The sequence below is a fragment of the Oryctolagus cuniculus genome, chromosome 19 (assembly GCF_051225735.1).
Source record: "Oryctolagus cuniculus isolate XC-2025 breed Fujian yellow rabbit chromosome 19, ASM5122573v1, whole genome shotgun sequence".
NCBI lineage: Eukaryota > Metazoa > Chordata > Mammalia > Lagomorpha > Leporidae > Oryctolagus > Oryctolagus cuniculus.
In genome coordinates this window covers 6,223,976-6,251,281 of record NC_142885.1, presented here as the reverse complement: position 1 = coordinate 6,251,281, position 27,306 = coordinate 6,223,976, and the positions used below count along the sequence as shown (strand labels likewise).

At 61.6% G+C, this 27,306-nt stretch overlaps 1 protein-coding gene across 2 annotated transcripts in view; it reads left to right on the top strand.

Moving 5' to 3' along the window:
- WIPI2 (WD repeat domain, phosphoinositide interacting 2) overlaps window positions 1-25,450 on the top strand; it is a 32,006-nt gene extending 6,556 nt beyond the window's left edge. Inside the window, exons 3-12 of one of the 2 annotated variants that reach the window (XM_017339076.4) lie at window positions 8,642-8,811; window positions 9,520-9,616; window positions 10,679-10,776; window positions 10,966-11,058; window positions 16,904-16,974; window positions 19,514-19,621; window positions 20,668-20,832; window positions 21,679-21,786; window positions 22,380-22,510; window positions 22,938-25,450. In XM_017339076.4, coding sequence (XP_017194565.2) covers window positions 8,642-8,811; window positions 9,520-9,616; window positions 10,679-10,776; window positions 10,966-11,058; window positions 16,904-16,974; window positions 19,514-19,621; window positions 20,668-20,832; window positions 21,679-21,786; window positions 22,380-22,510; window positions 22,938-23,050 — 1,154 coding nt within the window. In that variant the 3' untranslated portion in view covers window positions 23,051-25,450. The remainder of the gene's footprint in view (window positions 1-8,641; window positions 8,812-9,519; window positions 9,617-10,678; window positions 10,777-10,965; window positions 11,059-16,903; window positions 16,975-19,513; window positions 19,622-20,667; window positions 20,833-21,678; window positions 21,787-22,379; window positions 22,511-22,937) is intronic. The other variant, XM_008251210.5, reaches the window with a different exon arrangement.
- The last annotated feature ends 1,856 nt before the right edge of the window (window positions 25,451-27,306 follow it).

The window sequence follows — 27,306 nt, the reverse complement described above, 5'->3', positions numbered from 1 at the left end:
TGCGCGTGTGTGGTGTTCGTTTCCACCACCGTAAGGTACTGGGTGGCTCCTGCCCCTCGCCGATGCCCGGGCAGCCCGCTGGTCTCTTCTGTTTCAGCAGCTTGGCCATTTCAACAGTGACCCGTGGTGGAGGCACTCAGCTCCTCGAGTGGCACTTCTGCTCATAGGTTGCCTGGGACGTCCCTGAGCTGCTGTCCTTTCATTGCATTCCCGAGTAGTGTCCGTGGTAGATGCGCCGGTCTGTTCCGCCGGTCGCGTGTTGGAGCCCGTGTGGGCTGATGGCATTCACGGCCCCAGGCTTCTGTGTGGGTGGGAGAGAACGCCCGCCCGGCGGGGAGGGGCTGCACGGTTTCCTTTCCCGCCGTGATGTGGGAGTGCCAGCGCGGGTGTTGGCACTGGGGTTGGCTGTAGCCGTTCTGACCGGTGGGGTGGCAAAGCTCAGCTTCGCGTTTCCCTGAGCACCGGAGGCGCTGGGCGTCTGCGCGTGCTCGGCCGCTGTCTGCGCTGTGCGGGAAGCGTCTCTCCGTGTGTTTGCCACTTTCTCGTTCACTTGTGTTTCTGCTCACTTAGGCGGGGTTACCAGTTCTTGTACATTCCTCCCCCCGAATGTACCATTTGGAGCAGCCCAGGTGCGAGTCCTCGGTCCAGGGAATCGAGTGGAGGGCTCGCGGCGCCCTGTAACCTGCCACGCAGGGACGTGGGTCGGGAGAGGCTGGATCATCTCAGTCGTCTCCCAGAGCTGGAAGTTCCTGCCTACTGCGAGGGCCAGGGTCACGCCCCGTGGGGTGGTGCTTCACCGATCGGGAGGCTGTGGGCGATTCCCTTCACGCAGTAGACCCGGAGGGCCAGCGCTGAGTGACTGTCACTCACTGGGCCTGGGGCCCATGGTGAGCACACAGTGTAGGCTGATGACCCCAGGAAAGGGGCCGCTGCTTTGTGCCAGTGACTCGGAAGGAGGAGCCCTCCCAGCCCACCGGGTGCCCTGCATGTCAGGTGAGCTGCAGGTGTGTCTGTCTCCAGCAGGGCCTGCAGGCGTCCCGGCGCCCTTGGCCCCCTTGGCCCCCTTAGCCTCCTTGGCCCCCCTGGCCCCCCTGGCTCCCCCTGGCCCCCCTGGCTCCCCCTGGCTCCCCCTGGCCCCCTTGGCCCCCCTGGCTCCCCCTGGCCCCCTTGGCCCCCTGGCCCCCTTGGCCCCCTTGGCCCCCCTGGCTCCCCCTGGCCCCCCTGGCCCCCCTGGCCCCCTTGGCCCCCTTGGCCCCCCTCGCTCCCCCTGGCCCCCTTGGCCCCCTTGGCCTCCTTGGCCTCCTTGGCCCCCTTGGCCCCCCTGGCCCCCCTGGCTCCCCCGGCCCCCTGGCCCCCTTGGCCCCCTTGGCCCCCTTGGCCCCCTTGGCCCCCCGGCCCCGCTGGCCCCCCTGGCCCCCTTGGCCCCCTTGGCCCCCTTAGGTTTGGCCCCGTTCAGCCTTAGCCTTGCTCCTGGTGCTTCCTGAGCCTTCTGCAGGGCTGCCTTCTACCAGCAGGGTGGGTGTGGCCTGGGAGTGGGGTGGGTGTGGCCTGGGAGCAGGGTGGGATGGGTGGGATGTGGCCCGGGAATGGAGTAAGCTGTGGTCTGAGAGCTGGGTAGGCTCTGGTCTAGGAGCTGGGTGAGCTGTGGCCTGGGAGTGGGGTGAGCTGTGGCCTGGGAGTGGGGCGATGGCCTGGGAGTGGGGTGGGCTGTGGCCTGGGAGCGCGGTGGGCTGTGGCCTGGGAGTGGGGCGATGGCCTGGGAGCGGGGTGAGCTGTGGCCTGGGAGCGGGGTGGGCTGTGGCCTGGGAGTGGGCGATGGCCTGGGAGCGGGGTGAGCTGTGGGTGGCATCCCTGTCACTCTTCCCTGGGCCCTCCCCTTGGGCCTTCTTCAGACCCTGGCACGACGGTGCCACCTGTTAGAGCTGCGTGGCGGTGAAGATCCGTGACCACACTGCCGCTGCTCCGCAGCTTGTCCCCGCAGAGTCCCCGGGCTCCCCCTCAGCGTGCAGTTACTGCCGGGGGCTCCTGGGGGAGCAGCGTGTGCTGTCTTGTTCACTGAGCGGCCCGGGAAGGCGGCGTGGTGTCAGTTTCTGTATTCATAGTGGCCTTCGGCCCTCCAGGGTAGGTGGTGGAGGGGACGGAGGTGTTTTCCGAGTTGAAGCTTCAAACTGAAGCAGGGCACTGTTCCCTTGGCCGGAACTTGTGCGCCTTTCCTGGGCCCACGCTTTTACTGAACGCTAGGAGGGTCTGCTTAGAGAGCAGCTGGGCTCCTGGGGGCAAGGCCGTGTGGGCGTTGTTCTGTGAGCGGACCCGGCAGAGCCCACGCCGATGGGAGCCGCGGGCCGGCTGCTGCCCTCCCCGCTCTCCGCTCTCGGTCACTGTCTCCGGGACACAGGGTCCTGGGGAAGGACCAGACCAGCAGTTGCACAGCAGGGAACACGAGAAAAAGCAGCGCTGGGTGTTGTCGTTCCAAGCTACGGGAAAGCTGCAGGACTCCCCGCTGTCCCGTTGCCGTTGTGTGAAGAAAACTTAATGCGCAGGTCTGTGGCCTCTGTCCCTGGAACGTGAGTGCAACAACGCCACGCTGTGGGCGGAGAGGACGTAGATCTGTTGTCTGTAAGATGTTGCTATGTACAAGTTATTTCAGGTTCTACGTCGTGTGCTTTCTTTACTTTTTCTAAGTTCTGAGCTGCCAGACAGACCGCATGCATATTTGGTTCTGAACCCGAGGCAGGCGCGATGATCCCAGCTCAGAAGTCCCTGCGGCCTTCGTCGAGGGGAGCACCTGGTGGCAGTCTCCCTGCTCAGCCCCAGGGACTGGGCACCGTGTGCTCTGGGGCCGTGCCTGCCTCTGAAGGTCGGAGAGCCAGGGCTGCCGGCGTCCATCCCTGTTCCAGCCCACGTGCTGTTGGGAGGGTTGATCTGGATCCGGCCCGAGGCGCTGTCAGCCGCCCAGCTCGTAGCCTGCATCCCTGGGGAGCTGCAGGCCTCGGGCAGCCTTCCCTCTGCCCTTCCCACTTCAGCCATAAACAGCGCCGAGAGAAGCCAAACAGCGCGCGCTCCTCAATTCAGTAATTAATTTCCTGAGTTTCCCAGGCACTGTCACTAGGAAGAAAGTTGGACAGAAACTGGCAGAGCCCGCCTTGGACGAGTCCTGAGAGCAGGGCCTGCGGTGCCTGAGGCCCGCAGCTTGGCTCACCCCTCCCGGGGCCGGCGAGCGCTGCCGGCGGGGCACTGGTGGCCTGGTGGCGTGGTGTCGTCTGGGCACTGGTGGCCTGGTGGCCTGGTGCCGTCTGGGCACTGGTGGCCTGGTGGCGTATCATCTGGGCACTGGTGGCCTGGTGCCGTCTGGGCACCGGTGGCGTGGTGGCATGCCGTCTGGGCACTGGTGGCCTGGTGCCGTCTGGGCACTGGCGTGCCGTCTGGGCACCGGTGGCCTGGTGCCATCTGGGCACTGGTGGCCTGGTGCCGTCTGGGCACCGGTGGAGTGGTGGCATGCCGTCTGGGCACTGGTGGCCTGGTGGCGTATCATCTGGGCACTGGTGGCCTGGTGCCGTCTGGGCACCAGTGGCGTGGTGGCATGCCGTCTGGGCACTGGCGGCCTGGTGCCATCTGGGCACTGGTGGCCTGGTGCCGTCTGAGCACTGGTGGCCTGGTGGCATGCTGTCTGGATCGGCACAGGCCGGCGGCTGCTTCCTTGGTTCTCTTTGGATTGCCGTCCCTTTTGTGTCTCCCGTGGACCGTTGCCACTGTTTCGTGGCAGGGCTGAGGTGTCTGCACTCGAGCATAGTGGACAGTGTGAGGGGGAGAGAGAGAGAGAGAGAGAGAGAGGGAAGGGAGAGAGTTCTCTTGGGCACGGAATGTGCTCTTGAAAGGTTAGGGATTCTCGAATGATGCGGCCGAGAAACGACACCAGCTCTGACCCTCACAGCGCATGTCAGGTGCGTTCCTGGGAGGGGCTGGGCGCGCGGCCCGCGGGGCGTCCTTCCGTGTCCAGTGGCTACTTGCGCAGGAGGTCTCCTTTCTCCTGTCGCTGTCCACTTGGGATTTCTCAGTGCTAGACTCCTCGAGCCCATCCCAGTATCTCCTAGGCTCCGTGGACATGTGGTTGTCAAAGGGTCGGCCCTGACCCTTTGTGTCTGTCTCCCCAGGTGGCCTAACGTGCTGGTCAGCATACCCTGCCGCCTTGCCTCAGGTGCTTCTTGCCTCAGACTTTTTAAAAGCATTTTTTATTTATTTGAGAGGCAGAACTGCAGAGAGAGGGAGAGACGGAGAGAGGTCTTCCATCCACTGGCTCACTCCCCAAATGGCTGCAACAGCTGGAGCTGGGCCAGTTGGAAGCCAGGAGCCAGGGGCTCCATCTGGGTCTCCCACGCCGGTACAGAGGCCCAAGGACTTGGGCATCTTCACTGCTTTCCCAGGCCACAGCAGAGAGCTGGGTCGGGAGAAGAGCAGCCAGGACCCAAACGGGTCTTGCATCAGGTCTTGATCCTGCAGCCAGAGTTTCGGTTGTGGCCGTTGGCTGCCTGGCTTGGTGCTGCTGCTGCTTGAAGGCTGTTTGGAGATGTGATTTACGTGCCACAGGTTCACCTGTGTGAAGCGCACGGCCCTCTGGGTCTTGGTGTGCTGACTTGGTTGTGCAGCCTGCACAATTAACTGTAAGAGATTTCATCATTGCCGACAGAAGCCTGGATCCATTGGCAGTCACTGCCCGTGTGCTGCGCCTGCCCCGGGCCCAGCACAGCCGCCAGTCTGCTTTCTGCCTCCGTGGGTGTGCTGCGCCGGACACGCCAGGTGGTGCAAGCTTGCGTGGCTGGCTCCTTGGTGTGCCCGGGAAGAGCGGTGATGGGTACAGGTGTTGTGTGTGTGTCCACTCCTCAGCCGTGGACTTTGGGTTTCCATCTGGGGCTCCTGGAAGCGGGGCTGGTGTGGGCATCCTGTCTCGAGTAGAGGCTGTGGGGTGGGCTTTGTCCCTCGTCAGGGAAACTCCTGCAGGCGAACGTGGAGGCGCAGAAGATCAGCACGCGGTCAAGCGCCGCTGCTGCCCGTTGGCTTCTGCCCACCGATGCTGGGCGTGCGCAGATGTCAGCACACCTGCACGTGGGAGAGGAAGAATACATCCATTTGCCGATTTAATGCTACAATCAACTGAAATTGAACTTGCTGTGTTTTCCACGTGTTCATGGATGCATTTGTTCAGTTGCCTGTTTTTCTCTTGGGTTACTCAGCTCTTTGCAGCTGAAGGCAAATTCACCATTTGTCGAGGACAGCTGATTTCTTTCTGGTGGACCGTCTGGTGGACGGTTGTTTTGCTGTTCTGAAGTCTTTTTTTTTCTTTTACTGTTTTATTTACATTTTGAGAGGTGGAGTTACAGACAGAGAGAGGGAGAGACGGAGAGGTCTTCCATCTGCTGGTTCACTCCCCAAATGGCCGCAGCGGCCGGAGCTGCGCCGATCCGAAGCCAGGAGCCAGGAGCTTCCTCCGGGTCTCCCACGTGCGTGCAGGGGCCCAAAGACTTGGGTCATCTTCTGCTTTCCCAGGCCATAGCAGAGAGCTGGGTCGGGAGAGGAGCAGCTGGGACCTGAACTGGTGCCCACGTGGGAAGCGGGTGCCACAAGCGGAGGCCCTAGCCCACCACACCACAGCGCCAGCCCCGTTCTGAAGTCTTGATCTTTCCCCGACTTCCTATTCCATCACCATTGAGAGGATTCTTTCCCTGAGAGGTCCCCCTTCTGGGCTCTGTTCCCTCCCGTGTTGTGTTCGCAGGTCTTCATCTCCACTTTCCCAAAGGTAGCCTTGACCTTCGCAGTCCTGTCCCTTTCCGTATCAGCCTTAGCCTCTGACGACAGCCTGCCAGGACTGATGGGCCCGCGCAGGAGTCGTTGTCCTGACCATACTGTGTATCCAGTCCGTGAACTGCGCGACTCTCACCGTTCATTTAGCTCTTCTCCAGCTTGCCTGAGGAAGTGTTCTGCGGGTTTTGATGTTGGGATCTTGCATCTTTTGTTAATTTGTTCCTGGTAGTTGGGTTCGGGCCGTATTATAAATGGGTTTTGTTTGTTTCACTTTGCAGTTCCTGCTGGTCTGTAGGGCTGAGGGGGATTTTGTATTTTAATCCTGCATCCTGTGACCTTCGGTAGTTCTGGTAGTTGCGTTGTAGATGGATGAGGGCTGTGGGCCAGGCGGTTAGACTCCGTCTTCCAGGTCCTGCTGCCTTAGCAGCGTCGGCCTCCAGAGGAAGGGAGGGGAGTGGCCCCTGGCCGCCCTTCCAGGCTAAGGGGCGAGTTCAGTTTTTTCATCATCAAGACTAGCTGCAGGCTTTTCGTAGCGTCCTTTATCGCTTACGGAGAGGGCTCCGAAGGATCACCGTGCGTGACTGTTGGACCCTGCACTGCCTCTTGCGCCTCTGTCGAGCTGATGCTGGCGGTCTTTGGTCGCCACGGGCAGCGGTGGCACTGCGCAGCCTGCTCAGGGCCCGCAGGTTTCTGACGACTTAGCTTCCCGGGGTTGTTTCCTCCCGTCATTACTTGTTCAGCCTCCCACCTGTGAGTCTCCACAAAGCTCAGTGTCTCGTTCATGCTTCCGAGAGCCACTGCTTTCCCTTGGAAGTCCCTCTCTCCTTCACATACCACGCTGCTTCTCTGCAGCCATCGTCCCGGTGTGGGGGAGCAGGGGAGCCCGTGCCGGCCTCCCCGCCGCGGTCAGCAGGGCCCTGTTCCTTCAGTTGGCCGTGTCTGCGGCACCCCTGCTCCATCCGGTCTCCGCTGGTTCCTGAGCTGCAGAACGAAAGTCCTCCGTGAGATCTCCACGGCTCGCCCACATTCCCGCTCTGCAGAGCAGCTGCTCCAGCTGTGGCCTGAGTGCCTTTCCCTCCTCCTCCTCTTCCCGTTCCCGTTCAGCCACAGCTGGGAAGGTGCCCATCACGTGGCCCAGAGCTGGGGGCGCCCAAAGCCCCAGGGGGCCACGAACTCCAGCGAGTGGCAGGGTCACAGATGCCGTCTCTGAGGCGCAGGAGCAACCGTATCTGGAAATAAGTTCTTTTGCCGCTGATTCAATGTGAGGGGGCCGGTGGCTTCAGATAAAACTGATCAGAAATCATTTTGGGGGACAAGGTTGTGGCGCAGTGTGCTAGGCCGCCGCTTGCTGGCCTGGCACCCGTATCGGAGCGCCAGTTTAAGTCCCAGCTGCTCTGCTTCCTGGCCAGTTCCCTGCTGGTGCACCCGGGAAGCAGCCCGTGATGGTCCAAGGGCTCGGGTGCTCGCCCAGCCCAGCCATCTTTGACTGGTGCGGCCATTTGCGGAGTGAACCAGGGCATGGAAGTGCGCTCTCTCTCTTGCCCTGCCTTTCAGATAAATAAGACATTTTAAAAAATCCGTGTTGTGAATGCCACGTTTCCCTGTAGCGAGCCCCAGTACTCGCATCAAGACCCCGTCGGGTGACCGTGCCAGCCCTGCAGCGCCTGCCCAGTGGGTGCATCAGCACGAGGACAGTTGGACTTGACCAAGAGCAGCGTCAGCACTCAGCTGTGGCGCTCGGTGATCGTGCGTGACCAGCTGGGAGTGTCACAGGGGGAGTGGTCCGCTTTGGAGTAGGCTGCAGTTTAACAGAGTCTGTTAGTGGTGTTTTGGGGTTTGGCCAGTAATCAGTGTCTACTCATAAGCTCCATTTCCGGCTGTCCAGCAGTGTGCAGAGCCGCTCCTCTCTCTGGGTGATGTCCACCTGGGCACAGCTGCAGACAGGCAGGGCTCCGCCTGGGGACTTGGCCTGCAGAGAGGGTGCTGCTGACACAGAGAATGAGGCCCCGGGGAGGGAGCCAGAGGAGAGGGAGCAGGACAGTGTGGAGGAAGGCCCAACGGGGCCTGTGCAGCAGCCGCCGGTGTAGACACCAGGCCTCCAGCGCTGGAGACTGCACAGTTCCAAGCCACCGCTCCCAGGGAAGCGTCTCGGTGTGGCTCGGTGAGGCAGAGGGGCCGAACAGAGGACATGGGGCCTGGTCTTGGAAGCTGTTCCACAGCAGAGGGTGACGTTTCGGGTCCTGTACCTGTGTCTCCTGGGCTTGGCCTCATGCCTGAGCACGGCGGTCACTCAGGGTGTGCCCGGCGGTGAACACGGTGCAGACAGGGCCGGTTTCACCCGTGGTCGTCACGGGGGGATGCTGGGCAGAGAAGCCGCGGGTGGGGCCCTGCCTCCTGGGCGCACACTCGGCTCCGCGCGCGGGCCTTCGCTCGCGTCTGTCCCTCGTGAAGAAAGCCTCACTGCCTGGGAAGCGTGTGGAAGGCTGGCAGCGGGCACTGGCTGGGGCAAGCGGCCGAGAGTGCACGGACACGCCCAGACTGGCACGCTTGGTTCTGTGACTGTTCTGTCCTGAGTGGTAGCACACGTCCCACCTCCCGTATGGTCCTCCCCGTGTGTGCCTCCCCCTTTGGAGCTGCCTGGTGCCTGGGTCCCTGTGGGAGTGTGATGCCTGGCGTTGTCCTGGTGTGCTCGTGTCTTCATGGCACACGCAGTGGGGACCTGAGTCCCCGTTAGGGCTGGCCGGTGGAGCGGTGGAGGGCTGGGCGCGCGCTTGCTGTGTGAGCAGGTCAGCCTGTTGGCACAGGGACGTCGACGTGTGTCTCTCTGTTCTTGTTCTGGTCGCAGCCAGCACGGAGGACGTGTGCATCGTGGAGCGGCTGTTCTCCAGCAGCCTGGTGGCCATCGTCAGCCTCAAAGCCCCCAGGAAGCTCAAGGTTTGCCACTTCAAGAAGGGAACCGAGATCTGCAACTACAGCTACTCAAACACCATCCTGGCCGTGAAGCTGAACCGGCAGGTGAGTGCCGCAGCCCCTGCGCCTCAGCCCGCGTCCCGCAGAGCTGTGTGCAGGGCACAGGGCGAGCACGGCGGCATCCAGCAGCGGAGCTCCGGGGCGTGACGGCCAGGGTGGCTGCAGGGAGGCCGGAGGACGAGCGTCCGCCTGTTGACTGACAGCTGGTGAGAGTGGGACATGCCCAGACTTCACGTCCTGAGCGCCCTGAAATGTCAAGCGCACAGGTGTGCCTTCCTGTGGCTGTCGCACGGTGCGGGCCACTTTGTCCCGCGAGAATCATTTCCTGATGCTTCCCTTGCAAGTCCACGTTCATTTCCTCGGAGTTCAGAATGAAGTTCTGTAGCTCTGAACAGTTTCTAGACTTTTTTCACTTTATCTTAGCCAAAAGGCCGAGAAGCGATAGATTTTACTTTCATCATACTTGTGCCTCGTTGCACACTTGTCCTAGTACTGTTTCTGTAATACTGCATTCGTCACCTAGTTAGAATTCAGGGGACAGGTGGCGTACACGGCGTGGCAGCAGGCACAGCCATCGGTCCCCACGCGACAGGTGATGGGCAGTGGTCGGTCTCCTGGCGCCTCAGGCATCCAGGCTGCGAGGTGCCCGGTGGTGGTTGGGAGTCTCACTCTGAGAGCTGAGTGCGTGAAGGTTGGGGGTGGATATTGTACTGGGGATTTCTCAGTTTGCTTTTCTCTTTAACCTGCTTCCAGAGGCTCATCGTGTGCCTGGAAGAGTCTCTGTACATCCACAACATCCGGGACATGAAGGTGCTGCACACGATCAGGGAGACCCCTCCAAACCCCGCGGGTAGGTCGCCTGTCTGCAGAGTCCGTCTTCCCACAGTGCCCCTAGGGGACACACTGGTTCTCTTCTTAGGGTCCGTAAGGGAGGTAGCTGGTTTTTTTTTTTTTTTTTTTTTTTTTTTTTTTTTTTTTTTTTTTGAAGATTTATTTTTACTGTGTATTTGAAAGGCAGAATTGGAGAGAGAGAGAGAGAGGTGCTCCATTAGCTGGTTCACTCTCCAGATGGCTGCAACGACCAGAGCTTGGCCAGGCCGAAGCCAGGAGCTTCCTCCAGTTCCCCCACGTGGGTGCAGGGGTCCAAGCACTTGGGCCGTCTTCTGCTGCTTTCCCAAGTGCATTAGCAGAGAGCTGGATGGCAAGTGGAGTGGCCGGAAGATGAACGGGTGCCTGTATGGGGTGCTCGTGTTGTGGGTGGCAGCTTCACCTGTAGCCACAGCGCTGGCCCCAGTCAGGCAGAAAAGCATGGCCTTAGGGGCCGGCGCTGAGGCGTAGTGGGTGAAGCCGCTGCTTGTGATGCCAGCATCCCACATGGGCGCCAGTTCAGGTCCCGGCTGCTCCACTTCCGATCCAGCTCCCTCGCTGATGTGCCTGGGAAAGCAGCAGAAAATGGCCCGATTCCTTGGGCACCTGCACCTGCATGGGAGACCTGAAAGAAGTTCCTGGCCAGTAGCCTGGCCTAGCCTCGGGTGTCAGCTGTCTCTCCCTCTCTCTCTAACTCTGCCTTTCAAATAAATTAGTAAATCTTAAAAAAAAAAAAAAAAAAAAAAAGTATGATCTTAAGCCAAACTCCCATCCTACTGTGGCCATATAAACTCACTGGTTTGATCGGCTCGTGGTGTGGCCCAGTGAATGGCTCCAACCAAAGGCCTGTCTGGCACTGGTGTCACCAAAGTGCAGAACTGTAAGGAAATGCCGCCTGCAGGTGCCCTCGCGCTCCTGGCTTTCCCGAGCTTTCCCGGTGCGTGCTAGGTCGGGCTGACACTCGGACTGCCTGGCCGCTGTGCTCCTCGTGTCGGTCCCCGGGCACACACACTGCCGTGAGCGCTGACGGCTGCCTTGTCCACAGGCCTGTGTGCGCTGTCCATCAACAACGACAACTGCTACCTGGCGTACCCGGGGAGCGCGACCATCGGGGAGGTGCAGGTCTTCGACACCATTAACTTGGTGAGTGCCGTCTGCCGTCCGACAGCCTGGGCGCGGGGCGCACCTGGAGTAGCCACATTTGATCACTTTTCAGTTGAGCTGGGTTGGCTGTGGTGGTGGTGTAGTCCCGCCTGAAGATGGGACCGTGGCACGTGGAGCTGCTTCCGGCCAGCCGTGCCCCACCTCACGTTTGCGTGGTTCTGTTTTCAGAGAGCTGCGAACATGATCCCGGCTCATGACAGTCCTTTAGCGGCGTTGACTTTTGACGCAAGCGGAACCAAACTTGCCACTGCTTCTGAGAAGGTGAGTGAGCTGCTGCGGCTTCAGCAGACTTCGCTCTGTTGGCTCGGCCGAGTCACAGAACAGGTGACGTAGAGAGAAGGGGCGGGCGTGGCGCTGTGCTTCCGGTCCAGCTTCCTGCTCACGCTTCTGGGAGATGGCAGGTGACGGCTCCGGTGCCTGGGGTCCTGGCTGCTCTCGGTGGGGAGGAGACCCGGATGGAGTTTCGGGCTCCTGGCTTCAGCCTGGCCTAACCCCGCCTGTTGCAGCCATGGGGTGACTGAACCAGCGGATGGAAGATGGCTCTGTCTCGCAAATAAATACGTGAATTAAAAAAAAAAAAAAAAAAAAGGCAGCAGCAAGTTAGGATGTCGTATCTGCTGGCGCGCAGGGATTTAAACACCCCCCTGTTATCTGACCGAGACAGCCAGTGCCTGTTGTGGATAATGGAGAACCGCTGGGCGGGCCTCACAGCTCGGTGGGTGACGCTGCTACCCTCAGGCTCTGCACGGGCAGGACTGGGCGTTGAACCAGCCACTCCCCTGTGGGACATGGTCATTTTTTAATTTTTTTGTAAATACTTATTTTTCTGAGAGGTAAAATTACAGAGAGAAACAGAGAGCAAGATTTCCCATCTGCTGGTTCACTCCTCACATGGCCACAACAGACGGAGCTGAGCCGATCCGAAACCAGGAGCCAGGAGCTTCCTTCTGGTCTCCCATGGGGTGCAGGGCCCAAGCACTTGGGCCATCCTCCACTGCACTCCCGGGCCACAGCAGAGAGCTGGCCTGGAAGAGGAGCAGCCGAGACTAGAACCCGGTGCCCATATGGGATGCCGGCACCGTAGGTGGAGCATTAGCCAAGTGAGCCCCTAAAATAAATAATTTTTAAAAGATTTATTTATTTATTTTAAAGGCAGAGTTACAAAGAGGCAGAGGCAGTGAGAGAAAGGTCTTCCATCCACTGGTTCACTCCCCAGATGGCCACAATGGCCAGAGCTGCGCCGATCTGAAGCCAGGAGCCAGGAACAACTTCTGGGTCTCCTATGGGATGCTGGTGCTGCAGGTAGTGGCTTTATCTTCTAAACCACAGCGCCAGCCCCTGAAATAAATGTTTTAAAAAGCTTTTCAATGGGCTAGCATTGGGGGCTGGCGCTGTGGCGCAGCAGGTTAATGCCCTGGCCTGAAGCGCTGGTATCCCATATGGGCACCGGTTCGAGACCCGGCTGCTCCACTTCTGATCCAGCTCTCTGCTATGGCCTGGGAGAGCAGTAGAAGATGGCCCAAGTCCTTGGGCCACTGTGCCCCTGTGGGAGACCCAGAGGAAGCTCCTGGCTCCTGGTTTTGGATTGGCACAGCTCCAGCCGTTAATGGCCAATTGGGAAGTGGACCAGTGGACGGAAGACCGCTCTCTCTCTCTGCTTCTCCTCTTTCGGTGTAACTCTGAGTTTCAAATAAATAAATCTTTAAAAAAAAAAAAAAGAGAGAGAGAACTAGCGTTGTAGTGGGTAAAGCTACCGCTTGCAGCACTGGCAACCCATATGGGTGTGGGTTTGAATCCCAGCTGCTCCACTTCCGATCCAGCTCTCTGCTAATGCCCCTAGGAAAGTAGTGGAAGATGGCCCAAGCGCTTGGGCCCCTACATCCATGGGAGACCTGGAAGAAGCTCCTGGCTCCTCACTTTGGCCAGCGTTGAAGCCATTTGGGGACTGAACCAGTGAATGGAAGACCTTTCTCTCTCTCTCTGCAACTCTGCCTTTCAAATAAATAAGTCTTAAAAAAAAAACACAACTTTCATGCCTGTACAGTAATGCTCAATTATGATTTCCTAAGCATCACATTTGGGGCACTAAGTTGTCCCTTCCGTGTTGTTAGGGTGATGCGTAGTTAAATCGGGAATCTTCTGTTTGATTCCCTAACTCGTGAGAGTCCAGTGAGAAGAACTGCTGGGCTGAGGACATGGGCTTTGTAAAGCCTGTCTGTGCAGATGACAGCATGGCCATGGCCCCCACAAGCGTGACGTGGCCTGGTCCATGTCCTCGCTCGGCTCCGTGCCGGGCTCTGTCGGAGCTCCTGTCTGTCCCTCCCCGCACTTGCCTGATAGCTCACTTCACTCTGGTGTTGCTTCCTGCCCACTGAATCTCGCTCTTTTTTTTTTTTTTTTTTAAAGATTTTTAAATTTATTTTAGAGGTAGAGTTACAGACAGTGAGAGGGAGAGACAGAGAAAGATCTTCATCCGCTGGTTCACTCCCCAAATGGCTGCAACAACCAGAGCTGGGCTGATCTGAAGCCAGGAGCCAGGAGCGTCTTCCTGGTCTCCCACGTGGGTGCAGGGGCCCAAGCACCTAGACCGTCTTCCGCTGCTTTCCCAGGTGCGTTAGCACGGAGCTGGATTGGCAGAGGAGCAGCCGGGACTAGAACTGGTGCAGATATGGGATGCCGGCGCCGCAGGTGGAGGATTAACCCACTGCGCCACCGCCCCCTCCAGCTGTCTTTGAGGAAGGTTTTGGTTCTCGGTGAAGGCGGTGCCGGCTGGGGTTCCCCTGTGTCAGGACCTTGTTCCGCCTCACGTGGCCGTTCCCTCTGCAAAGTAAGATGTTTCCGTTTTGTGCTGAGGGCTCTCAGCCCAGGGTCCCAAGCTGGGCAGTGAGTGGGATTGGCTCACCGGTTACCTTGTCGCATCGAATGGCTGGCATCCTATGTCCTTTGATGACTCGGTTTGGCTGCCTCCTGGGAAGGCTGTGGAGAGCAGAGGCGTGGTTTGCTGTCAGTGGCTCAGTCTGCAGGTGTAGACCTCGGCCTTCTCAGCCTTCGTGGCCCTCGGGATGGGCCTGACCCTGTGGCAGGGAGCTTGCTGGCCTGCGGTGACGGGACGACTGGTTAGCGTCGCGTGTGGGATGTGTCAGCGAACCATGTGCGGAGCTCAGGGTGGGCCGAGAAGGCCCAGCCTTTGCCGCGGCTGGCTTTCCGTGCCTGGGACGTGCCCCGTCCCTGGTGCTCGGTTACCCGGTTCCTCCAAGGAGCTCTGACCTCTCGCAGCCATGAGAGTCCCTGGGTGTGAACTTGCCAGTTTCCTGTAGCAGCTCCGTGGGGCCCTGAGCCCACATCGCCTGCTGTTTTCAGTATTCATGAACGTGTCTGGTGTCTTGGTGGGTTTTTACATTTTACCTGTTTTGAGTCTTTACACTGGGCTAGTGTGAAGTCGAGTACTGGAAGTTCTTCGTGCCTCACACACGTGAGTGCTTGGTGCTTCAGGGTTCCCCGCTCTGTTCCGGGGCTTTTCCTGCTCAGACGTTGCGAGTCCTGGTCCGTCCCTCGCTGTTCTCTCATTGACTCTCCCAGACACGCGCGCTCCGTCCACCTGTCTGCAGATCCCGTGTCCGTTTGGTTTCGCAGGGCAGTGGGGAAAGTGGTATCTTTAAAATAGTTCATTTTGCCCGCGTGTGCCGCCTGCTCTGCCGCCTTGGGAGTGCAGGGTTTGGCTGGGCACCGCCGCTTGGAGCTCCCGAGGGGATCATGGAGCCAGGTGGTTGAACGCACGGGTTGGGAGTCGGGGTGGCAGAAGAGCTGGCGGGAGCAGCGTGGTGGGCCCAGGGCTGCGCAGCAAAGCTCTCGTAAACTTGGGCATGCACTCGGCGCCACTGCGCCCGCAGCCAGACAAATGAAGATGGTCGCGCCTCGGACGGGGTTCTGCCCCAGCAGCTGCTGCGTGTGCTGCCGTGTGCACCGGCACCAACCGTCCTGCGTGGGTCTGGTGCCTGATGGTCAGCACCGTGGTCCTGCTGATCTCACCGAGCGCTGGCTGACCCAGACGAGCACCACTTCTCGGGTTCTGAGCTGGGAGGCGCCACTGCGTCGGTGGGTGCTGCCAGTGTGTGCGTTGCTACTGCAGCTTCTCTTCTGATCCTGATACGTGCAGTGGGCACTTACGGTGCGTACACGCAACACGCCGCCTGGCTCGTCCTTTCTTCTGTTGCCAGTCTTCGATTTTGCCCTGAACGCTGTGCTTGTCTGTCCCAGCTCCGTCAGGGACACGCACGATTTCCCTAGAGCTGTCAGGGCAGGACCCTCCCTGTTTGGTTCTCATTCTGCTTGTCAGCATGACCTTGACTTTCAAGGGTTACTTGATCAGCTGCGCGCCTCTGATGTCCTGGTTTATGTCACCGGCGGTGACCCCACGGTGCCGCTGGGAATGGCGCTGCTAAGGAGCCGCCGCCACCTCACGGGCCTGCCTGGGCTGGGGAGGCCGGCGGAGCTGCGAGCAGCGGCCCGAGGGCCCAGCCATCGAGCAGCCGTTCTGCTGTCCCACTGCCGGGATGAGCGACCTTGAATTTGCTGGTTCTGGGTTTTCTTGGTGGACTGCACCAGGCAGCGGAGGTCAGTCATCCCGTGCTCGGTGGCACTGACGTTTCTGGCTGTAAATGGGAGTTGCTGCCCCCCTTTTACTCAGCGTTCTACCCTCTCTTCACCCAAAGACTGTCCGCTTGCTGTGCCCAGGGGCAGGACTGCTGCTGTCTGCCCGATGGTGTGGATGAGGGGTCTCCTTCCTCCGCGCGTGAGCATCCTGGCAGGCCTCACTCACCATCTTGGAAAACGTCGGTCTCAGGGAAGCCAGGGGCTGTGTTCCCTCTGGCAGGCCCCATCTCTGCTGCCTGCGTTGAAAAGGAACTGTAAGGCCAGCGCCGGGGCTCACTTGGCTAATCCTCCGCCTGCAGCGCTGGCATCCCATATAGGTGCCAGATTCTGTCCCGGTTGCTCCTCTTCCAGGCCAGCTCTCTGCTGTGGCCCGGGAGTGCAGTGGAGGATGGCCCAAGTGCTTGGGCCCTGCACCCCATGGGAGACCAGGAGAAGTGCCTGGCTTCTGGCTTCAGATCGGCACAGTTCTGACCATAGCGGCCATTTGGGGGGTGAACCAATGGAAGGAAGACCTTTCTTTCTCTCTCTCACTATCTATAACTCTACCTGTCAAATAAAAATAAGAAAAGGAACTTTATATTCCTCTGTGAAAGTTGGCAACTTTCCTGTTGTTCATGATTTTGCTGTAAATGAAACCTTTTGCAATTAAAGTGAAATTTGCCCACAAAAAATATATATAGTTCATTTCAAACCAGGGCAATCTATAGCTTACCATCTGTTCATATGTCCTCTTGTCTTCTTTTCTTAGTAGACGCTTTTTGATGTGGTCTCACCATTAAGCTTTTTTATTTTCTCATTTATTTGAAAGGCAGAGTGACTGAGAGTGCTCCTGTCCACTGATTGACCCCACAAATGCCTGCAGCGGCCACAGCGAGGCCAGGCCAAGGCTAAGAGCCAACAGCCCAGTCTGGGTCTCTCGTGTTTGGTGGCAGGGACCCGAGCATCTGAGCCGTCACCTGCTGCCTGCCAGGGTGTGCGTGAGCAGGAAGCTGGGTCAAGAGCAGAGCCGGGCTGGTACCCAGGCCCTTGGCAATGGGCTGTGGGTATCTCGGGCAGCAGCCCCGGTAGTTGTAAGCATGCTCTGTGCCCCTTTGGGGCAGTGCTCCGGGAGCCCGGCGCTCGCAGCTGCGTGGACGTGACGATGGTTCTGGTTCTGGTTCTTTGTACTTGGGCTTTAAACAACAGAAGTGGGAGCACTCTATCCCACGTGTGGCCTCAGTATTGGAGTAGGTGGCACAGCGCTGTGCCAGGACGGGCAGCAGACTGGTCCATGAGTGGCAGGCAGTCTCAGCCCCTGGCTGGGGTGAGAGGAGAGGCCACAGAGCCGCTCGGGCCCAGGGCAGCTGTGGCTGGAATCACCCCGCGGGGCTCATGTTTAGTCTGATGTGCTTAGAAGTGGAAAAAGTCTGTTTTTGTGCAAATAAACAAAGTGTTTTTCCCTTCCTTGTCACAGGGGACCGTGATTAGAGTGTTTTCCATTCCGGAGGGCCAGAAACTCTTTGAGTTCCGGAGGGGAGTGAAGAGGTAAGGCACGTGGACGGCCCGCGTGGACCCGGGGTCGGGCTCGGAGTCCGCTCTGGGTTGCCTGGGCCAGGACACGAGGCAAGTTCAGGAAACGCCGGAAGTTCCCACTAAAGCAAACGTCCGTCTGCCCAGCCCGGGCACCCATGGAGACCAGCAGTCGCCTCAGCCTGGGAGGTGACGTCAGGGCATGTTTAATCAAAGCCAGCGAGGGTTCTGTCAGCCTAGAGTCCCACGGGTGGGGTTTCAGGCCCAGATCTCGCTGCAGAGTTGCAGCCGGGCCCGGTCTCCCCAGCCCCCGGCCAGGGCGCGGGATGGGGCTCCACCTGGTCAGCATGCCCCGCCTCTGCTCGCTGAGGCCCCGTGTCCCCCGCAGACAGCTTCGACTCTCTTATTCATTTATTCATGTGAAATGCCGAGTTAGAGAGGGAGAAACAGAGAGGGAGGTCTTCCATCCACTGGCTCACTCTCCAGATGGCCACAATGGCCAGGGCTGTGCCAGGCTGAAGCCAGGAACCAGGAGCTTCTTCCGGGTCTCCCACATGGGTGGGTGCAGGGGCCCAAGCACTTGGGCCATCTTCTGCTTTCCCAGGCCATAAGCAGGGAGCTGGATGGGAAGTGGAGCAGCCGGGGCTTGAACTGATGCCCATATGGGATGCTGGCACTGCAGGCAGAGGGTTAACCTTCTATGCCACAGTGCCGGCCCTGCGTCAGCTCTTTTAAAGGCCATAGGAGTGACGGTTTAAGTTCTGTCACCTTTGCCCGTGTCTTCTGCAAACTCCTGTGCCGTAGTTAACCCCTTCCTGGACTGCTGGTGAGGGTGCAGGCTCAGTCCCTGGGCCACCATGCTTGCTGTGGCCTGGGGGCCTGTCCCTCGTCTCAGGTGGGACTGTCGGAGGCTGTGACACCTCCTCTCCTGAACACTCTGGCTGGGAGCCTCCTGAGACCCTCACGCTGTCTGCCAGGCCCTCCCTACCCCCATTGCTCGGCCCCCCCAGGGCAGGCAGGTGACTTCTGAAAGCCAGAAGACCACTGCCCCGTCCGCGACTGCTCTCCTCACGCCACCCCTTCTGGAGTCACCGTGGGCGGCTGCAGCTCCGCTCCTTCATACGTCACAGCCAGGCTGAGACGTGGCCCCCGCTGCTCTCCCCTGCGTCCTCCCCTGTGCCCGAGCAGAGGGACCTGCTCGGCCCCTGCCCGCCCCTGTCCCAGGCGGCCGGCTTCGTCTGTTATGCTGATCTGGGTGCAGTGCCCCTCCCCGTGTGCCCCTCCTGGCTCCCAGCCCCATGTGGTGTGTGTGCTGCAGCTGCTGAAGCCGTGGGTACGGTTAGCCACGCCCTCCTTAGCTGCAGGAACCGCCCACACCCGAAGGCCTCCCCTTCCTGCCCTGTCCCCTTTCCCGGCCCCACCTGCTCCAGCCAGGCGGAGCCTTCCCTTGCTGGGGGTTGCCGCCTCTGGGGTCTTGCTCTGCTCGTGGGATGTCCCCGTGTCTGGCAGCCTGACAGCTCCTGCAAAGCCTGGAGCCCGAGCCCAGTGGCTCCCTCCAGTGGCTCTCCCTGACCTCCCTCGGCGCGGCCCCTCTGGGCAGCCACGCCAGTCCCCGGGTCTGCTCTGCACACTCTGGCTGGTGCTCAGGCACCTCCCACTGGGTCTGTGCGCTGGTGCTCGCCGCGGGTTTGAGGTGTGCACCCATGTCGGCACCGTTGAGGCAGGCGCCGCTCCTGCCTCGCGTCCCCCAGCCCTGGTAAAGAAAGCCCCTCACAGCTGTTGACTGGGCTCGAGGACTTGTATTTCTGGGCTTGGGAGAAGATTGACCTGTGTTTAAAGGCTCTGAGGGGTTCCCCGTGATGCCCGAGCTGTGCCGGAGCGCCCGCTGCCCCTCGTGTCCTCTCTGGAGGATGGGGAGGGGCTGCAGAGCAGGCCGCCGGTGCCCCTACAGCTGGAAGGGCCTGGGGCGGGCTGGCCGCCCCGTGACGCGCCTGCCATGGGAGGCTGGCCGCCCCGTGATGCGCCTGCCATGGGCGGGCTGGCCGCCCCGTGACACGCCTGCCATGGGAGGCTGGCCGCCCCGTGACGCACCTGCCATGGGTGGCTGGCCGCCCCGTGACGCACCTGCCATGGGTGGGCTGGCCGCCCCGTGACGCACCTGCCATGGGCGCTGGCCGCCCCGTGATGCGCCTGCCATGGGAGGCTGGCCGCCCCGTGATGCGCCTGCCATGGGAGGCTGGCCGCCCCATGATGCGCCTGCCATGGGCGGGCGCCTGCCATGGGTGGGCTGGCTGCCCTATGACACGCCTGCTATTGGCGGGCTGGCCGCCCCGTGACGCGCCTGCCATGGGCGCTGGCTGCCCCGTGACGCGCCTGCCATGGGTGGCTGGCCGCCCCGTGACGCGCCTGCCATGGGCGCTGGCCGCCCCGTGACGCCCCTGCCATGGGCGCTGGCCGCCCTATGATGCGCCTGCCATGGGCGCTGGCTGCCCTGTGACGCCCCTGCCATGGGCACTGGCCGCCCCGTGACGCGCCGGCTGCGCTGTGTCTGCAGGTGTGTGAGCATCTGCTCGCTGGCCTTCAGCATGGACGGCATGTTCCTGTCTGCCTCCAGCAACACCGAGACCGTGCACATCTTCAAGCTCGAGACTGTGAAAGAAAAGTGAGTTGTGAGGACACGTTTGTCTTCTGGCGGCGTGGGAACGTGGCACGGGCCCTGTGACCCCAGCTCTGGGGCCGCTGCCGCCAGCCAGGCTCGGGGCAGAGAGGGCCCCGTTGGGGTGATGTGACGTGCGGGCGCGGGCGGCTCGCCAGGTGTAGGCGGATGCCCCTCCTGCGTGGCGTGCTGTGAGCGGGAGCGGCTGTGACGCGTGCCTGCTGCAGCCAGTCCTGGCCTCTCCCCGGCCTTGGCCGAGCCCACAGATGGCGTTCCTGGTTTTTTTCTTCTTCTTCTTTTTTTTTTTTTTTTTAAGATTTATTTATTTGAAAGACAGAGTTACCCAGAGAGGAGAGGCAGAGAGAGAGAGGTCTTCATCCGATGGTTCACTCCCCAGATGGCCGCAATGGCTGGAGCTGCGCCGATCTGAAGTCAGGAGCCAGGAGCCTCTTCTGGGTCTGCCACGTGGGTGCAGGGGCCCCAGGACTTGGGCCATCTTCACTGCTTTCCCAGGCCATAGCAGAGAGCTGGATCAGGAATGGAGCAGCCGGGACTAGAACCGGCGCCCATATAGGATGCCCGTGCTTCAGGCCAGGGCGTTAACCCGCTGAGCCACAGCGCCGGCCCCATTTGCGGTTTTCAAACAGTGGACGCAAACTTGAGTTCCTGCAGTGAGGGTGTGGGGGAAGGATTTTCATTCCTTGTCTCCTCAAGCCTTACAAAGAGCTTCCCACTGATAGCCCAGAGGAGGAGCCAGCCTGAGTCGTGGGGCAGTGACCGGGGGACAGTGGCAGCTGAAGGTCTGTGCCCAGGGCCATGCAGACTCCCCACTGCCAGGATGGACCTGGGAGTCCTCTGCTGGACCCGAGACCATCCCACGTCATCCCCTTCCTCAGGGCCTGAGCACCCTTGTGGGACCTGGGGCCGGGGGCCTTGTGTTCTCTGCCCCTCCCTGTGAGACGCGGAGAGCCGCCCTGTGCGGCCCACAGCAGCTCGTCTCTGAGGGTGGCAAGTGGGCAGCCACCTGACCCATGTGCCCTGTGTCCCCGCAGGCCTCCAGAGGAGCCCACCACCTGGACTGGCTACTTTGGGAAGGTGCTCATGGCCTCCACCAGCTACCTGCCGTCCCAGGTGACAGAGATGTTCAACCAGGGCAGGGCCTTTGCCACAGTGCGCCTGCCGTTCTGTGGCCACAAGAACATCTGCTCGCTAGCCACGTGAGTCACGGGGGCGCCTGCCTCCGCCACGGCCTGGGGTGCACTGGGGGAGGAGCCTGGGCACATCAGGTGTCCTGGCGAGTGGGACATGGGCGTTGCCAGGCTGAGTGGCACTGGCGGAGCCGTAAAGCCCGCCTTCCCGGCCACAGGTGGAGAGGCACTTGGCACAAACGCTTGGTGCGTGGGGGAGTTTGTGCGGGCGTGGTGCCTTGGGCACGGGGCCAGGTCTGGGCGCAGCTCAGCTCTGCTTCGCGCCCACCGTCTGCTCACGGCCTCAGGGTGGTCGTGCAGTGTTTGCCGTGCACCGCGCTTGTCACGTGCGGTCAGGTGGGGAGTTCTCCACGGGGCGTTGTGTTCCGATTTCAGGTTTTGGGTGTTCAACCTGAACCACACCTGAATGCTCTCCGTGGTATTCTGATTGCACAGAAATCTCTGTTTCTGTTGAGACCGTTCAGTGTTGATGAGAAGCATTAGGTCCCCTGCAGGAAGCTGCCAGTGCTTACCCGTGAGGCCAAGGGAAGCCCCCTGCGGGGGCTCTGCCTACAGATCTGAGGGGCGCAGCTCCGTGGGCACCCAGGGATGGTGCCCTCTGCTCCCGCCGCCTTGCCGGCGGTCTCTTCCCTCCTGCTTGTCACTAGCGTAGCAGGGGAGTCTGTGAGATGCCTGTCCCCAGGACTCCAGGCCATGGCACCGACTTGGTTCTGCCTTGCTCCCCCGCGCCCGTGGGGGCGTGGGGGACGCGGGGAGCTGGGCTGGCGTGACCTGGGGCTGCTGGTGCAGCATGGTGCAACGGGTGCTCTGGTGCGCGCCGCGGGCCTCCAGCTTGGCTGCTCTCACCGCCACTAGGATTCAGAAGATCCCCCGGCTGCTGGTGGGCGCGTCCGACGGGTACCTGTACATGTACAACCTGGACCCGCAGGAGGGCGGCGAGTGCGCCCTGATGCGGCAGCACAGGTGAGGCCCGCGGCACCGCCGCGTCCTGCTGGTGGGGGAGGGGGGAGCGGCCCTGTCCCGCACGGCACAGGTGAGGCCCACGGCACCGCCGCGTCCTGCTGGTCGGGGGTGGGGGGGGGAGCGGCCCTGTCCCGCACGAGCGTGGTCTGCTCCCGTGACCTGGCGCACTCCTGGCCGGCGTGCTTCCGCAGAGTTCCCTGAGCACCAGGTACCCGGCGAGGGGCGGCCTGGGCTGCCGCTGCCCTGTGGGGCGTCTCGCTGGAAGAGGGATTGCACTTGGCAGTTGGCGGTGGGGGGCGGGGTGTTCCTGTTAACGCTGTGTTTTAGTGCGAGTCCCAGTGCCAACTGTGGTATTTTTACAGTGGGGGAACTGGGAGGTGGTGTTTTCATAGCAAATTTTGTTTGAGACTAAAAATGAAATAGTAGCACCCCCCGGGTGGGTGTCTGTCCATCCGACGGCCGGAGTGACCCAAGTGCACAGGTGCGCTGGGGGCCCACCCCCGCATGAACATGCCCACGCTCTGCTTAGCTGTCACCGTGTGGCGCCCAGGAAGCCCCGACCACTGAGCACGGCTTCACATTCTCTCCTCCAGGCTGGACGGCAGCGTGGAGACGGCCAGTGAGACCCTGGACTCTGCCTCTCACGACTGCCCCCTGGCGACACAGACGCGAGGCACAGCTGCCGGGAAAGGTGCCTACGCGCCTTCGTCTCCCACGAGACTTGGTAAGGGGCGGGCTGCAGACCACACGGGGGCTGTGCCAGTGGCCCCCGGGCAGCTTCCCACTTACCCTCGGGAAGCTTAGCGGCCACTCTCAGCAGGTGAGCTCTGTCAGCTGCCCTCAAGACCGGAGCCACATGTGAGCCCGTCAAGCCCCCATCTGGCTGCAGTGGCCGGGCAGTCTGCAGACGGGCAGATGGGGGCCCTCCGCCTCTGGGGGCCCCTGCCGCTCACTCCCTCCCAGCCCCGCCGCCCTGAGCGCCCGATTTGAGCAGTCTGGGACACGTGTCTTCCTCCTGCTCACGGGAGCAAGTGGGCAGCGTGCCCGCGGCACAGAAGAGGGTAGAACTGAGCCTCCTCCATGTGGGCTGCGGCTGCACAGTCTGCAGTTGGCGGCGCCCAGCCTCTGAGGGTCATGTTGTGTCTCTGCAGCCTACACAGATGACCTGGGGGCCGTGGGAGGCGCCTGCCTGGAGGAGGAGGCCGGCGCCCTGCGCCTGGACGAGGACAGCGAGCACCCTCCCATGATGCTGCGCACCGACTGAGCCTGCCCCGGAGGCTGAGGCTGGACAGGGGCCCCGAGCGCTGCTGCTATGGACTGAGCCGACGGGGGGGGCGGCAGAGGCTGCTCCACACCAGGTCGTAGCGGCAGTCTAACTCCGTACCGTCTCACCCCCGTGGCTTTCAACCTGCTTACAAACTTTCGCTTTTCCTTTGTTTTCTCTTTTTGCCAAAAGTAACTGTTTGGTGAAGCCCTCGAGACTTTCTTGCTTTGCATGCGTGAATGTGCCAAGCCGGCGCAAGGTGGTCGGAGCCGCGCAGCCTCCGGCACCGTTGTCTGGGCTCCGGAGCCGCACGCTCCGACGACGGCGTGCAGAGGAAGGCGGCGGGGGCCGCCGGGGCCTGGCCTGGCCCCTCTCTCCCTGCGGCCCCCCCGGACCATTTTCCTTCCGTTTTATTTTGTTAATTAAATTCTTTCCAAATTGGATTATGCTGGGATTTCTTCCTGGTGGACTTGGAAGAGAGACGGGTTCCTGGCGTTCTTGGCGTTCCTCTCTGACAGCAGGTGAACTTGAACTCGTGCCTGGACGCCTGGAGCAGGCAGCCGTGGTGTTCGTGCGTGAATGACCTGTCTCCCCCTTCACTCTTCCGTGGAACAGCGCTGTGGTTTTAACTTTTCTATTTTTAGGGAAGTTTGTAGCTACTGTGGCAGCTGAGCCCTGCCGTCGGCTCCCCCGGCTCTGCTCGGAAGGGGATGAGAGGTCGCGGTCAGAAGCCACGCGTCTTAGCTCCCTGCCGCCATCCAGCGTGAAGCAGGTCGCCTCCCTGGACTGCGTTCCTGACCGGGCGCCGTGCTCCCAGCGGGGAAGGCATTGGCGGCGGCCGTGGCGCGGAGAGGTGCAGGGAACGGCAGAAGTGAAACAAACCCTGCGCTTGCCGTGCCTGGCTGTTGTGTCGTGGGGGCGCCCGGGCAGAGGCGGGCGCGGGGCAGGGGAGAGGCCGGCAGGCGTGGAATCCCTGGCCCTGTGGTGCAGCTGTGTGGTGAGAGTGCTGCTCCCGGGGGAGGAGTCAGAGGGCCTCGGTGGGGCCTGTGTCCCTCCCCTGGGCGTGGCCAGGGGCCCGCACGGTCTCAGGCCAGCACTGGGCCCATGTCAGGTGCAGGGGGGCAGAGCAGGGGCTGGCCTGAGTGATGGCCAGGGGCCCGCACGGTCTCAGGCCAGCACTGGGCCCGTGTCAGGTGCAGGGGGACAGGGCGGGGGCTGGCCTGAGTGATGGCCAGGGGCCCGCACGGTCTCAGGCCAGCACTGGGCCCATGTCAGGTGCAGGGGGGCAGAGCGGGGGCTCAGTGCACCGTGCCCGCTGTCCTCTCTCTTGGGTCCCCTCCCTCTCAGCCTCAGTGGCTTCCATGTCAAGCCAAGGCCATGGGGAGAAGCGGCCTCTGCTGTCCCAGGTCAGCAGCTCCTGCTCTCCACCATGGGAGGCCAGGGCTAGGCAGCTGCCAGAGAGAGCCCTCGGCCTGCTCGGCAGGGGGTGGTGTCCCTGGGGAGGGTCAGCCACCCTCCCTCCTGTGCCCGGTTCACTGCCGGGAGTGCCTCTTCCTCTGTGTGAGGCCTTGGGCAGAGCGGCGGTGGGGCGGGCTCGGCTGTGGTGCCGTGGTGCCAGTACCGCACGCCAGCTCCTGCCCCGCTGGCCCGGCTGCTGGCTCGCTGCACCCTGCACGGTGGGGCAATGCCGGGCTTCATCACGGAGTGTTTTTTTTTTTTTCAAGCTTCAAAAAGGACTTGGGGGTAGGAGATGGGCATCAAAACCTTGAGATGTCCCCAGTGGACTTGTGGGTCGGGACCAAGCCTGTTTGTCTTGAACAATGGACCCAAGAGTTATATTGAACCTGGAGCCAAAGAGAAGAAGCCGGGCCGAGTGGGCGCGCTCAGTGGCCAGCAACGTGGCCGCCACGTCCGCCCTGAGCCCGACTGCTCTTCGGGACTGAAGCCTGGTGTCAGCACAGTGCCTGCGTGCAAAGCCGGGGGCAGGCGGCTGCGAGTCTCCCCCGCACGTGGGCTCGTGGGCGGCAGCCCCAGCCCCTGCCGCGCCCGGTCCTGGGGCGTCAAGAGCTCTGGGCAGCCTGGCCCTGGCCTCACGAGGGCCTGCTGTCTGCCGCCGCTCTCTTGGGGCAGGAGGGGGTGCCGACTCTCGTTGCCGCTGGCATGGTTGGGCCTGCTCCATGCCGGGTGTCCCTGCCCAGCATCTCTGCAGAACCCACGGCGTGTGTGCGGCACGTGCTGGACGCTGGGGGGGGGGGCTGAAGGGCGCTCAGTCCCTCAGCTCGGGGGCACCTATTTCTGGATGCACGTGGCAGCCCCTTCATCCTGTGGGAAAAAAGAGAAAAAGCCCAGTTCTCTGACTGTGGAAGTCTCGTTTGAAAAATTAAATCTTTTTGAAAGGCCTTTGTTCACTCCGCACGTACACGGCGTCGCTCCTTACCGGTCGCGGTTCAGCTGCGCCCTGTCCATGTCCTGGCGTGGGTCCTGCCGGGGCGGGGGACAGGGAGTGGTCTGTGTGTGTCGTGGCGAGTCTGTGACACTGCGTATCTCGCCTGTGCCCCAGGGACCACAGTGCATCCCGGGCCTCGGGTTTTAGGGCTGCATTGAGGTGTTAGAGCCTGGGTTGTTTTTGTCACTGCTCTGCCGGCGGCTCACAGCGGAATGACCGAGTCACCCCCACGTTGCACTGGAGCCAGGCCGGAAGCGCCTACGGGACGTCGCAGTCCTTTCTCTAGAGTTGTCTCGGCCAAGGGCGGGCACTGTGGCGTAGCTGGTGGAAGCCACTGCTTGCAGTGCTGCCCCTCCCGCCCCCGCCAGTGGGCACCGGTTGGCGCCCCGGCTGCTCCACTCCCGTCCAGCTCCCTGCTCTTGCTCCTGCGGCAGCAGTGGAGGATGCCCGAGTCCCTGGGCCCCTGCACCCCGTGGGAGACCCGGAGGAAGCTCCTGACGCCTGGCTTTGACCTTTGGGGGAGTGAACCAGCGGATGGAAGCTCTCTGTTGCTCCCGCTCTTCGTAATTCTGCCTTTCAGATAAATCAGTCAGTCTTGAATTGTCTTGTCCGAAAGGCCAGGGGCTCACCGTGAAAAGGGGTGAGGCCTGAAGTTGTATAGCTTGGGGCTCAGATCAGGGCGGGGGTGGGGGCACCCCTGAGGCAGGCTGAACTGGTTCCGCCGGCATCGCGGGTCCGGTCTGGCCCAGCGAGGGCAGCACCTCCCTCCTCCCTCGGCCCTGTGCCGCGCCTACCCGCTGGGGCACCTGCTGGCGCCAGCAGGCCGGCTCGAGGCAGAGCCCCTGGGCTGGCCAGTTCTGTGGTGCCCAGAGCCGCTGTCCCGTGTGCCCTGCCTTGCCCCGTTCTTCTGTGGTGTCCTCGAGCCCCTAGGAGCAGCCGGGCTTGCTCTTTGGCGAGGCCAGGCCAGGGTTTGGAGAGCAGGACCATGGGCTCCTGCACTGCTGGCCCTGTGGCCTGGGTAGGCTGAGGCCCTGTCTGAGCCCCCGAGTCGGGGAGTTCAGAGCCAAGTCCAGAGTGGGACAGAGCTGACCCTTCCTGGGCAGAAGGACTTGGCTGGCGAGGCCAAGTGTGTCCCGTGTGGAGTTGGGATCGCAGGGACGCCCGTGGGACGCCCAGTCCAGACCAGCTTCTCGGCCAGACTGAGCCTGAAATAAACCTTCAAGTTGGGTGAGAGCTCGCGGCCTGCCCCGCAGTGCCCTTCTCCCGAAGTCCCCGCCGCCTGCTGCCCGATCCTGCTTGCTCTTGGTGGGTGGCCGGACAGAAAGGTCTTTGGTCCCGCAATCGCTGTGTTCTAAGTTTTAAAAACAAAGTTATGGGGCCGGCGCCACGGCTCACTAGGCTAATCCTCCACCTAGCGGCGCTGGCACACCGGGTTCTAGTCCCGGTCGGGGCGCCGGATTCTGTCCCGGTTGCCCCTCTTCCAGGCCAGCTCTCTGCTGTGGCCCGGGAAGGCAGTGGAGGATGGCCCAGGTGCTTGGGCCCTGCACCCCATGGGAGACCAGGAAAAAGCACCTGGCTCCTGGCTCCTGCCATCAGATCAGCGCGGTGCACCGTCCGCAGCGCGCCGCCAGAGCAGCCATTGGAGGGTGAACCAACGGCAAAGGAAGACCATTCTCTCGTCTTGTCTCTCACTGTCCACTCTGCCTGTCAAAAAAAAAAAAAAAAAAAAAAACACACCACAAAGTTATGGGGAGAAAACCAGGGTTTACTGTGGTTTACAGCTGTGCTGGGGATTCTCGAAGGTGGGATT